The sequence below is a fragment of the Chrysochloris asiatica genome, unplaced genomic scaffold, assembly GCF_000296735.1.
Source record: "Chrysochloris asiatica unplaced genomic scaffold, ChrAsi1.0 scaffold00010, whole genome shotgun sequence".
NCBI classification, from domain to species: Eukaryota; Metazoa; Chordata; class Mammalia; order Afrosoricida; family Chrysochloridae; genus Chrysochloris; species Chrysochloris asiatica.
In genome coordinates this window covers 26209546-26223176 of record NW_006408528.1, presented here as the reverse complement: position 1 = coordinate 26223176, position 13631 = coordinate 26209546, and the positions used below count along the sequence as shown (strand labels likewise).

The 13631-nt window shown below is 37.9% G+C and overlaps 1 protein-coding gene across 1 annotated transcript in view; it reads right to left on the bottom strand.

The window, feature by feature from the left end:
* Positions 1–6348, bottom strand: part of SEMA3E (sema domain, immunoglobulin domain (Ig), short basic domain, secreted, (semaphorin) 3E) — a 361421-nt gene extending 355073 nt beyond the window's left edge. The window contains exons 1-2 of the mRNA XM_006834339.1: positions 6326–6348; positions 5922–6117 (exon numbers count right to left, since the gene is read on the bottom strand). Of these exons, the coding sequence (XP_006834402.1) occupies positions 5922–6036 (115 nt within the window). The 5' untranslated portion in view covers positions 6037–6117; positions 6326–6348. The remainder of the gene's footprint in view (positions 1–5921; positions 6118–6325) is intronic.
* Between the last annotated feature and the right edge of the window lie 7283 nt (positions 6349–13631).

Sequence of the window (13631 nt, the reverse complement as noted above, 5' to 3'; positions counted from 1 at the left end):
AAGCCCATCACCTGCTCCTGGGAAAGCTTATACAAAGCATCAGAATTGCCTCTATAGCACTTAACAATAACAACAGCCCCTTTACAGTAGAAAGATGTGGCAGTATACTTCTGTAAAGGTTTTCAGTCTTGGAAACCCTGTAGAACAGTTCTACTCTGTCCTGCCGGGTCCTTGGGGTTTGGAATCCACTCAATGACAATAGGTTTGGTGTTTGTTTTATCATTATTCTATATAGAGAGAGAGATAGAGAGAGATATATAGATAGATATAGATATATAGATATAAAATGGGGCTTCAAAAATTTCATGGAAAAATTGTATTCTCTAAATTTTTTTTCCCCATGAACTTTTAGAAGTCCCCTCATCTATTCACTGCTCAAATATATTGTCAATGTATTTTCGGAATGATTTTGGCATTACTCATGATTTTACTTAGCTACCTTTTCACCAAACTTCCTAGGAGACCTCATCTAATTAAGAGCCATTCTCTCTAAAGAGAATTTTGTTGTTGTTGTTGCTTTATTTGTTGGGGGTTTTTTGTTTGTTTGTTTTTGGTGGGGGTGATGTGGGCAAAAAGTGCTTGATAACATCAGCTTCCAAGTCTCATTCTACAAAGCCTGAAGTAAAACGAACACGGGCCCAGGTAGGCAGGACTGGGGATGGTAGGCAGTTCTGTAGAGCTTTGCAAAGACAGCAATGAGAAAGGTAGGCAGGGAAAACAAGGGCCCATAGTTGAAAGTGAGTGAAACTTTCTCTGAGGAGCCATTCTCTTTGGCTATGTGATTACATCTTTCCTTCTTGGGAACACTTTGGGTCTGCCAAGTTACCATGATTAAATTTCTGGAACTTTCCACATCCATTGAGATTCTTCCTAAAGTGGGGCTTTCCTTATTTGTTTTTTCTTCTTTGAGCTCCATTAACAAGTTTATTTTTGCCTTCCTAGTTAACTGTGTTGAAACCCACCAGTTTCTCCTCAGGAACCTATACAGGGTCACCATGAGTCAGAACTGAACCGACTGGATGATTGGGCGGCACTTAACAACAACAACAGTAACCTCATTAATGCAGATAGAAAGAGATAAGGAAAGAACAGTTATCAGCAGCCAGAAACGGGCTTAACCTAGCAAGGTATCAAGGCTAGTCTTTTTATTTTCTTTCTTGATTCTTTGATGGAGATCATAGAGGAGGCTTTTAAAAGTTTGTGGGGAAAGTCCGTTATTTTTTAATCCCATTTTTCCACGAACTTTTTGAAGCTCCCTTGTAGTTATTTTTGAAGGGGAACCTTGGAGCAGAATATTTTAATTTTATACTAATCACACAAGAATTACTTTCATTAACTGAGGTAAATATAGCTATAATTCAAAACTAATCATATATTTTTTACTATTTCCTGGTGTGGCACTATGGGTTAATGCGCTGAACTGCAAGTCATTTTGAACTTCAGGGTTGGTGGTTCAAGCTCACCAGTTGCTCCTCAGAAACCGTATACAGAGTCACTACGAGACGGAATCGACTCTACGGCACTTAACAATAACATATTTGTATATAAGTTAACCCAGCTTACATTGTACCTATAAAATATAGGAGAAAAAATATTGTCTCAAAAAGGATAAATCCAGTAGGGTTGTCCTCAGTTAGCATTTCTACTTCATATCTTGAGTGGTGTGGATATTTAGTAAGAAAAGGGAGGAATTTCATATTTTCCCTCTGTGGGAGTAAGGCAGCAGGAAATACTCCACATCTGATGGTACCTTTCTAGCTTGTCTCTTTCCTTCTTTGCCTTTTCTCCTATCTGATCACAACATTCTTCCCTCAAACTCTTTTTTAGAACATGTCACCTGCAAAAGTAGAGCCAGATGAAGGAGAGAGGAACGGAATCATTATCTAAACATCTTTTTGTATGATTTAACTCAAACTTTGCATATGAAACTGAAATATTCCCCTGCTAGTGGTCTCAAATGCCATCTTGAAACATGAAGGATAAAAGAAAAATGTTTGTCCTTGTTCCATATGGCATAATCCACTATTATGAGTCTTGGTGTGGTGCTTTGGGTTAATGCACTGGACTACAAGGTCTGTTTGAATTGCAAGGTGAGGGGTTCAAGCCCACCAGGTAACCCTTTACAGGGTCGCTATGAGTCATAACTGACTCAATGGCACTTAATAACTATTATGAAAGAATCATCCAATAGTCCACCTCCAGCTGCTAAATGAGGCCCACCCCAACCAAACAAAACCTATTAACACCAAGTGGATTCCCATTGATAGTGACCCTGTATGTTGTTGTTGTTGTTAAGTGCCATCGAGTCTGTTCCAACTCATAGCAACCCTGTATAGGATTTCTGAGGAGCGGCTGATGAATTTGAACCATCTGGTGTGGCCCTGTGGGTTAATGTGCCAGACAGCAAAGCCGTTTAAACTACAAGGTCGGCAGTTCAAGCTCACCGGCTTCTCCTCGGAAACCTTATACAGGATCGCTATGGGTCAGAATTGACTTGACAGCACTTAACAACAACAACAACCTTGCGGTTCAAACTGAGTTTGCGGTCCAGTGCATTATCCCATATTGCCATACCAGGACTCCTATATAAGGAGTCTAAAACCATAACCTTTACGGGAACACATAGCTTCTTTCTCTCTTGGTGCAACTGGTAAGTTTGAACCACTGATCTTGCAATGCAGTTAGTAGCCCAATGCCTAATCCACAGTAACACCAGGGCCTCTTTCAATTTATCTAGGGTCTCTTATTTTGAAGGACAAGCATCCACTTTTAATATTAATCATCTACATTCATTGTGAAAATTTACCATTACTAATATCATTCAGGAAGGAGCTCTGGTAGCATAGTGGTTACGAATCGGGCTGCGAACCTTAAGGCCAACAGTTTGAAACTGCCAGCTGTTCCGCGGGAGAAAGATGAGGTGTTCTGCTCCCGTAAAGATTTACAGCCTCAGAAACCCTGTACAGGGTCGCTATGGGTCTGAACCGACTCGACGGCACTTAACAACAACAACAACAATATCATTCAGGAGTACTGGTGTGGCACTGTAGGATAAGTACTGGACTGCTAACTGTAAAGTTGATAGTTCAAGCACACCAGTTACTCCTCAGAAACCCTATTCAAGGTCATTATGAGTTGGAACTGATTCTATGACACTTAATAGCACTGTCGCTCAATATTGCAAAAGATTATACTCTGAATGAAATGAAATATCCTACCCCTAGTTTTCCATGGAGTCCTAGTGTGGCTCTGTGGGATAATGCACTGGGCTGCAAGGTCAGTTTGAACTGTAAGGTTGGTAGTTCAAATTCACCAGCCACTTCTCGGAAACCCTATACAACAGGGTCACTATGATTCAGAACTGACTCGCCAGCACTTAACAACAAGAGTTTTTCCATAAGGTAGGTAGTAGATTATGAGCTGGGCTACTAACCAAAAGGTTAGTAGTTCAAATTTACCAGTCGCTTTGCAGGAGAAAGATAAGACTTTCTGCTCCCATAAAGATTCACGGCCTTGGAAACTCTATTCAGGGTCACTATGAGTCGAACGGATTCAGTGGCATACAACCACCACCAACAGCAATAGTTTTTCTACACTTACGAAATATCTGTGACATTCCATAGAGTAGAGGGGTAAATGGGCTATTCACATTGGATTGTTGTGGCTGGATATTCCTGTTGTCACAGTATTTGTGCTTTTGCTTGTATGGGCATTTGCTGCTTTAGGTTACATTTCTAGTGTAATCTTCTAGCTAACTTTGCTAACTAAATTGCACAAGGAGTGTGAACATTCTATTTTCAGGAACTCTGTACTGACTGTATAAAAGCATACTCCTGTGCGTTTTCAGCTGGTGGGATTAAATCAATAGGGTAAGAAAAGCTGAAAGGAAATCTTGTGGGAGTGTTCAAAACATAGATAGCAGTATGTCTACCCCTATGCCATGTGAACAGTCTCATAAAATTAGCTATAATTAGTTTGATTTGTTATAATTGATAAACATATAGTTACAATTAAACATAGATCTATAATTAGTTGTAATTAGTTATAATTAATCAAGACAAAGTGATAATGAGCTTGATAACAATATTATGAATAGCATTTATTTGTATCAGAGTTTTGACATCCTTTGACCACATAATAAGCTCTCTAATACAATATTAAAGTGTGATACCTTGGCAAACATAATGATGTTAAGTTATCAAAAATCAGCACCCTAATAATGAGGTAGGTAGATTCCTGATGTGGAGCTGTAAAAATAGCACTGGGCTGCAAACCACAAGGTGGATAGTTCAAACATACCAGCTGCTCCTCGGAAACCTTACACAGGATCATTATGAGTTTGAACCAACTCAACAGCACTTAACAACAATAACAATGAGGTATAAAAGGCTAATACTTGGCATAATAGAATGATAGCTTGTCAAAACTGGCAACATATTCACTTGTCTACAACAACAACAAAATCCATTTATTACATCTGGGCATCATCATTTGTCCATATTCCATCGTATCAATTTTTTACATCTGTGGAATTTGATCATAACTTCCTAGAAATTTATTGTGATACATCCCATGACAAATCTTCCCAAACGCAAGGGTTTGTGCTAATGCTGGGTAATAGATTTTAAATGATTTGCAAATTTATTATCAATGTGTTTCTTCAAATTATGTTACCTACTCAGAATTCTTCAATTAAATTAATAAAATGTCTACAGTTTTCTGCTGCTCTTAAAATGGGAAAATCTCATAGTCAAAGAACATTTATAATTATCCACCAAAAAGATAAAAAGACAATAGGTGTCATATAAAATTGAAGCCTTCCTTTTTGTTTCTTCTTCCAGTAATATTCCAGATATATATATATATATTTAAATACATGCTTCTGTTCTGTCTACAGTGGGGGACAATTTCAGAGCTTGCATAATATTCAAGAGTAGTCCTTATGTAATCCTGACTAGTGCATCTGTTAACTGTCTCAATGGTTGGTGCTAATAAATACTTCCTTCCTGAGAATTTATTCCCAATTTTCTTTTAAGTCAGCAAAGTCACTTTCTCAAAGTGTGGGTTTTGTTTGTTGCTTATTTACTTGAGGAATCACTATACCTTTTTCATGACTCCTTTTCATTGGTCCTGATGCAAAGCCTATCTTTTGATCGTTTATTTGTATGTATGGTACCACTTTACAAAGCATAGTTAGAGAAAAAGATATTTAAGTACTCTGATTAACATTAAAGCAACACAAAATAGCATTATAAAAACATAGATTCAAGTGAACACTATCTCAGGCTTAAATTTTTACAAATCACTTCATATGGAATGTTAATAAGCTCTCTATATTTTTGCCACACATGAATAAGTCATAATCAATTCAATTAGAAAGCTAATTTATATTAGTTGCTAGTCATTTTAATTGCATGTAATGAGTTTCTTATCATAGGTAAAGAATTATTTTTGACTCTCAGGAATTTTCTTTTCTCCTCTTATCCCCATGTTATGAAAAGAAAAAGCCAAATTACACCCCTATTTCTAAAGCCCTTCCCCAACATCCCTATTTCCCATAATGCATAAATTGGTATTTAATGACCTATTGCTAACTTCGTGGACTCATTCTCTCAGATCTATTTGCAACTGCTTCCTGCTACCTCTTAGTCTCTTTCCTCTAGTGAGTGAACTTCTCATTAATAAAACCCAACATTTACATGACAAAAATAACATCTCTAAGTTGTCAGGTGATTTTGCACAATTTCGGATATAGCAAGTTTGACATTATTCATTAACTAGAATCTTCTATCAATTTTGTAATAAAAAATTTCAGGTGCATTTTAATCGTTTCTGAAGACCATAAACCTTAGTTAAATGACTTTCTTCCTTCCTTTTTTTTTTTTTTTTTATTAACAAAAGGATTTTAAAAGGTGACCTACCTTTATGTGACAAGCGTAACCGAGGATGGGTAGTATCAGATGTGTGACCTCCTATCCAAAGCGCCAGTAAGCAACCCCACAGGAGCAAGGTGATAAGATGCCCAGCAGATGCCATGCTGCCGGTGCTCACGGAGCAAGCCCTCCGATCCGCACTTTAAGGCGGGCTTGGGTTTTACTTAGGACTTCCCTCCAAGGGAGGAGCCCTGGTGTCGCAGGAGCTAGAGCGCTCAGCTACTAACCAAAGGGTCGTCAGAACCCACCAGCAGCTCCGAGGAAGAAAGATGTGGCGTTCTGCTTCTGTAAATATTCACAGCCTTAGAAATAAGGGGCAGTTCTAGTCCGTCCTATAGGGTCGCTCTGAGCCCTAATCCACTTGACCGTAGTGGCTTTGGGCTCTCCGGGGGCAGTCTGCGAAAGGCTTTGTCACAAACCGTGTGTTGTCATCAGAAAGCACAGTTCCAAAGTGCCATTTGTCAGGCTGTATTTGAATATGTAAAACGTCTCCTTCCTCGGGACAGTTGTTTATAAGCCGGGAGCAAGAGGGCATTCCAAGGAAAGAGTCTTCAGAGTCTTGTCCTATCTAGATCTCCAGCAACTAAGCCGGTTGATTCAGGAAGAGGCAGGTTTTTGTTGTTGTTGTTGTTGTTTAAGTCACTTCTGCAAGCGATTCATTCAGAAAAAAAAGAAAAAGACGAGCACACGCACTGTTTTTCCCCTTGGAGCTCTTCTCTTCTGCCTCGTGAAAACCCCTCAGAAGTCAGCCTTCTGCTCTGACTTGCCAAACAGCGAGTTTTAATTCACCTTTCACCTTCCTAATTCCCTCTAGGAGTTGCAGGATCCACCCAGCAGGGATGCCGTTCTGTCAGCGCGGTGTGTTTACAAGGAAAGTTCAGGCAGGGTTGAGCAGCGTACTTGCTGTTTCTAGGAAGTATTTTCTGGTCCACGTGCCCTGCTCAGATCCTCCAGTTATAACTCGCCTCACGTTAATCAGCAGCAGGAGAGGAGTTGCGTTTTGATGGGGATGGGGAGGAGGGAGTTACATACAATAGGCTGATTATTTAAGAGCATGTAACAGGCAAGAACGGGGTGTCCAGAAAGGCTTTTAAATGCTCACTCACCAAGATTAATCCTTGAATAAACATAAATTCATTTAAAAAACAATCTATTCATTACCATCTAGCTACCCAATTGTTTCTGTGTCTCGATATAGGTTTTTTTTCATATTGAGGCTTTCTGTATCGATTACATCATAGGCATTTATTTTCAACTCTTGTATGAAAGGTGCGTGTTAAGAGTCAGAAAAAAAGTGATCTATGATTGTTTCATAGATGTGTTAGAACTAACGGATTCTTATCTTAGGCAAATTAAAAGCAAATCCTTTTTTCTAAAGTAAGTCTGAAATTGCACCTCAAAGCTTAAGAATAATTAAATTTTTCTAAGTAATTTACCTAGTTAAGGTAACTATGGTAAAGCTGTATCATTTATGCAATAGATCCTCATCAATCAGGTATTAGAAAACTCAGGATGTGAAATACCTAAGGACTCTACTGCTATGCACTTTCAGAGTTTATTTTCTAAGACATTGTGTTTGTGTAAATAAGCCTAACACAATAGGTCAACTTTATCAATCTACTTTCAATCAATCTCAAACTAAACCAAACACTCTGTAACTGTTGGCATGGAAATGAATCGTATTATTCTAAGATACCAATAAACTTGAATAGATATTTGATAATGCGATAGTTGAAAGTTAAGTGGTAAATAAATGGTAGTAACTTTTTCTTACACTGTGATTTAAATGATAATGCCTAAGGACATGCAATTACAACAATAAAAGGCTACCCTAATATTTTGCATTTTGTAGAAGCAAATGTACAGCTAAGCACTCTCTACCCATTTACCTAAGCATGATATGTTCTTGCATAAGCAAAGTATATTTAGCAAAATGTAAATGTCACTGGGTATTATAAATAATTAGATTTCCAAGGTCTGCAAAAGATAACAAATTTTAAACACTATTTAAGAGTAAAGCAACATAAAGTATTTAGAGACTTTTAATCTGGGGTGGTCTCTGTAGGCGCTTGCATATTTTAAAAGCAAGTCTGATGAACTACTATTGCAGTAAATGTTCCTCTAAATGAGATATACTGTACCTTCTGAATCCTCTTACACTTTGCTTATAGAATTGGAGTAACCAGAAGGTGAATAACAACTTTAATATGTGCTATCTAGTAGTATCCGCGGGAGAAAGATGACGCTTTCTACTCCCGTAAAGATTTACACCCTTGGAAACCCTGTACAGGGTCGCTATGGGTTGGAACCGACTCGATGGCACTTCACAACAACAACAACAATCTAGTAGTATATCTGGACTACTGGTATGGTGCTGTAGGATAAGTACTGGACTGCTAAATGCAAAGTTGGAAATTCAAATCTACCAACTACTCTTCAGAAACCCTTACAGGGACACTGTAAGTCAGCTCCAACTAGAAGATACTTAACAACAACAACAACATCTAGTAGTAGAATTCTGTGAAAAGCAAATGCAGTATGTGTAATATTTATTACAAATGTATGGCTACTCTCATACAGGGGAGTGTGATGGCTCCTTAGGATAAGCTCTGAACTGTGAACCACAAGGTCTGTGATTCAAGTCCACAAGCCCCTCTGTGGGAGAAAGATTAGGATTTCTGCCTTCACAAAGATTTTAAACGCCTTGGAAACTCAATACAGGGTTGTTATGAATCGGAACCAGCAGGTAACAATAACAACTCTGATACAGCTGAAATCCTACCAATATTACTCACTACCTTTCCTTATTCTGTTATGGAATTGAAGCTATGAGTTGAAATAGACAGGAGGGCAATGGGTTCAGGTATTATCATTTCTTTAGGATACAAAAATTACACCATTAAATGTGGATGAGGATAAATGCTTAGAATGCCAGTTTCATATGCAGATTGCTCTTCAGTTTTGCAGATTACCCTTTAGATTCCTACAAGGCAACATGGAAAGTACACACCAAAGTAATGGACTTCGTTGGATTCCTCAGATGTGCTTTGGTTTATTCTTCAATCACTCTTCATTGAAAGTTACTGTTTAAAAAAACTAAATATTCAGAAGTAGTCATAGGCCCAAGTACCCTAATATGGGTCTAGCATTAGAGTGAAGATTCTTTGATAATTAATCAGTCGTTTACCTCAAAAATAAAAGAAGCCCCAAGGAGTACAGTCATCATATAATTTATCTGATAAACAGGACAGTATCTGAGAGTTAAGGAGGGCACCATTAAAAACTATAAACCAAGATGAATGAAAACAATCACACTGACAAAGTCACCCTATTCAGCAGACATTTCTGGATACCTTTAGGAATTGCAGAAATGAGGTTGGGGGGATCTTATCAGCAAAAGTGAATAAAGTGCCTTAGTCGATTATTGAACTCTGGGACTAGCAACTATATTTGGCAATATTATTATACAGTACTTGATTTGACAGGGGTCAGTATACCATTTTGAAAAACAGCAAAAACATGGATCACCAGGTGAAAAGAAAAATAGCAATACTGAAGATATTACCCGTCAGGTCAAATATATTATTTCAAAATCTTCTCCGTGTGTTAGTAGTCTCACATCAGTGCATGAAGGACAAGTTCAGCCTAGCAGTGATGAGAAAGGGGAATAGAGTACTCATTAGAAGGACAAGAGTCCCCCATGGAGTTCTGTTACTGGTTGTCCAATTTTGAATAGTTGAAGAGCAATTGACTGCTGAAGCAAGGCCAGTATATGGTAGCAGACCATCTAATGCTGAATCATGTCGGGTATTTGTTATGAAAAACACATTCCTTTGCCCCACTCTATGTTCACAATTTGTCTAAAGTTGTATACATTGCAATTTGAGTTTTGCACAGGTTCCTTTAGGCCAATGTAACACAGTCTCCATTTTTATCATAAAGGCATAGCATATCCAGTTATAATTTAAATTAAATTTGCATAAAATGAAAACATTACCTCACAGGCTAGAGATCTTGATGTGCTACTTATATTTTTTAATACAAGTGAAAACAAATAATAATTACAAAAGTTTATCTCTGCGCTACTTATCTTGCATACTATGGAAGACATTACTCATCGACACCCTCAAAAATATCTGCTCTTTCTTGCCTTCCCAGAATATGGTAGAGTACTCTTTCCAACCCAATGGCAATTATGTGAAGTCATTTGACTATTCTGGTCAAATAAATGTGAGCAGAAGTCATGGGTGTCACTTTTGGTCTCAGGGAGTGAAAAACCTCCTAAGCAATTCTTCTGTCTCTTAAGTTCTCTCTCCAATAAAGGAGAGGCCTTACACTAAAATGGTGAAATCATAAATTGAAGCATTTTGGGTTGCTGAAATCCCACTTGGAAAACAATTCCCTGGAAAGTTACTCTGACTCATAGTAGACATTATAGGAGCAGAAACTATGTATATACATTGAAGTGAATTGACGTATTTATTATTAGAGCATATCATACTTTGGAAAATGTGCTCTTGAACAAATAAATAGCATCAGCAAGTGACTGAGACAGTAATCCTTCCCATCTATCACTGAAACTTAACTTTGGCAGGAGTTACTCTTGCAGTCAGGGAGAGAGCTGTATCCTTTGGGGATAGATAAGAGATAAAGTGAGTCTCCACGCCCCTTCTAGATGGGAATGGATACTTAGCATTCCCAACTGAACATTGTATACAAGCGTGATTTATAAACAGAAATTATAAATGGACAACATAATTTTATACTTCAAGAACATTTTTATTTAGATGATGAGTAAACTAAGTAATAGCGAGTGCAATGATAACGATCTTCTTTGGTAAAGATAAAATTTTTCTGTGGCAGCCAGGGCATTTCAGCTTTGAGAATCTCTCCTTTTCTCCTGCTGGTCCTGCTATTCCAGTAATCTCTGATCTGGAGCATCTCAAGTGTCCTACCAACACACTTTGCTATTGTTTGTGCCATTGCTAAGCTTTACAGGTCAAGACTGCCCAATGCTTCCATTGATAAGTTAACGCAGATGCCTTACATCAGAGAGTTTATGAGAATTCCAGAAGTCTGTATTGATTTACTTCCCACATTCAGTGATTCGAAAGGTGAAGAAAAAACAGGTAACTGAACTAGTCCTGATTTTGTGTGTTACTAAGAGCTGGTGTGGCACTGTATCAGCACTGGTCAGCACTGGTCTGCAAACCACTAGGTTGTCAGCTCAAATTCACTAGTTGCTTCTCAGAAAACCTACACAGTGTCGGTATGAGTCAGAACTGACTCAACGGCACTTGACGATAACAACAATAATAGTAGTCTCAGAGAACGAAAGGCATGCTGTAAATCAGTGGCATCCGGAAACCAAGCCAAAAAGAGGTTTGACTGATACCATGCTGATGTCATCATTTAGAATAACTAGCAATTTCAAAAGTTATTCTTTAAAAAATAGTTGACAAGCTATTCTAAGAAATAAAATGACTCATAAAATTTGTGCAAAACTGATACTTTTCAAAGTTTTGCTAAGTTGATAAAAAACACTGATCCTTGCTCACTGTTAAACTTGACTACAAATCTCTTAGCTTGGTTACCAGGCACAACACTGGAGTGAAATAAAGTAGATAAAATTATTAAAGAAGAAATTTTAAGGCAATGAAGAAAATATTATGTTTTAAGTACAATTGTTAAGAAATAATGACTACATATGAGGGTAAATCAAAAAGTATTACTACTAGAGTTTCAGGTATTACATGCAAACAAAATAAACAAAATGTGCTTGAACATATATCTGTGAGCAGTGGATAGCTATAGACAAGTTTTTCAGAAATAAACTTGTCATAGGCTCATTGTCGTTTAGTGCCTTTGAGTCGGTTCCCAATCAGCGATCCTGTATGGGAGCAGATGGTAAGTTTGAACCTCCAACCTTGCAATTCACAACCTACCTTGCTGTCTGTCTATTGATTATACTACAGGGCCATAGCCTCATTAGTGTCTTCAAAGAAACTGGTCCTCAAAGGTCCTGAGATTTACTGGGCCAGTTAAATTAAAGGCAGAGAGGTCAGCTAAGAGGCTATTGTTCTTGTTATGTGCTGACGAGTGGATTCAGACTCACAGCGACACTGTAGAGGATTTCCCATGAGCAGCTGGTGATTTGAACCGCCCACCCCGTGGATCAAACCAACTTTTCATCCAGTGCTTTATCTATCCCACAGCGCCACACCAGGAAGGTTTTGATGACTGTTCTTTGTAGTTGTTGCTGTTGTTTTTTATTATTCCAAATGGGTGTGGTACTTATAGGATAAAGCACTGGACTACAAGGTCGATTTGAACCACAAGATGGTACAGTTCAATTCCTCCAGCCACTCCTCAGAAATCCTATACAGAGTCTCTGCGAGTCAGAACCTACTGGACACTTAACAACAACAAAGGGATAATCTAGATAGATTTTCTCCAAGGTCACAGGATGATCATGCCAGGAGGAAGGGCTTATTATAAGAAAAAAATGTTAAGACAAATGAGAACTGCGTTGGTCACAAAAAGACCAGGAAAGCTGCTCAGTCCATTTTTTTACCCCCCATAGTGACAATGCATCTGTTCATTCGTTGAGAGTAGTAAGAGCTGCCCTATGAAATTGTGATGGGAAACCTACTCCATCCACCCTACAGACTTGATCTTGCCTCATTAGACTTCTTTTTGTTCCCCAAACTCAAAGAACATTTTTAAAGGATCACAACTTGAGGCCCTCTAGGATGCCAAAACTGTAATGTTGATGTGGTATAAACTGAAGAGTGCAGAATTAATGAAAGGTCGAAAATAACACCTTCTTAAGTAGCATAGTGATTACGAATCGGGCTGTGAACCGCAAGGTCAGCAGTTCGAAACTACCAGTCGCTCTGCTGAAGAAAGATGAGGCTTTCTGCTCTCGTAAAGATTTACAGCCTCGGAAACCCTGTACAGGGTCGCTATGGGTCGGAACCGACTCGACGGCACATAACAACAACAAGTATATAGATATAGATGCAGGATATGCTGGTATTTTTGTTTCATAGAGATTTCTATAGTTTTGAAGCAATACTTTTTTACTTACCCTCATACATAGATTCATACTTACATATGTATTTTTAGTTACAACTGCAAGAGGAGAAAAAGTTTCCAAGAAAGGAGTTAAAGGTAATAAATCACTTACAAATAGTTACCGGTGTTTACATTATTTTATCCAAAAAATTCCAACACTTTCAAACAATGTTACTACTAATGTACCCAAACTAAAGACAACATTTTATATCCTGTCCATTTAAGATACAGACATGAGACCAATAATAAATGCCATAAACTGCAGCAAAGTAATCATCCACCCACAGGCTCCTTTAATCTGATTATATCATTGAAGACCACATAGATATATATATATTTTTTTGTATTCCTGACAAGAAGATCTAATTTTTTCAAGGTCAGTTTCTTAATTGTTTAGTTGGGGGGTGGGGGGTGGGGGAATCAAAGACGGAAATGAAGAAGGCAGGAAGGAAGGAAGAAAAAAAATGAAGAAAAGTAGAGAGGAAGGGAGCTAAATGATAATTTAACATAATTCTTGTTAAAAAATTTTTTCTCTTCTTTATTTCAGGTCTTAAGACCTCTTTTAGTTACTGTATAATATTTTTTTTCTTTTAATTATTTTAATTATTTTTTACCTACCAT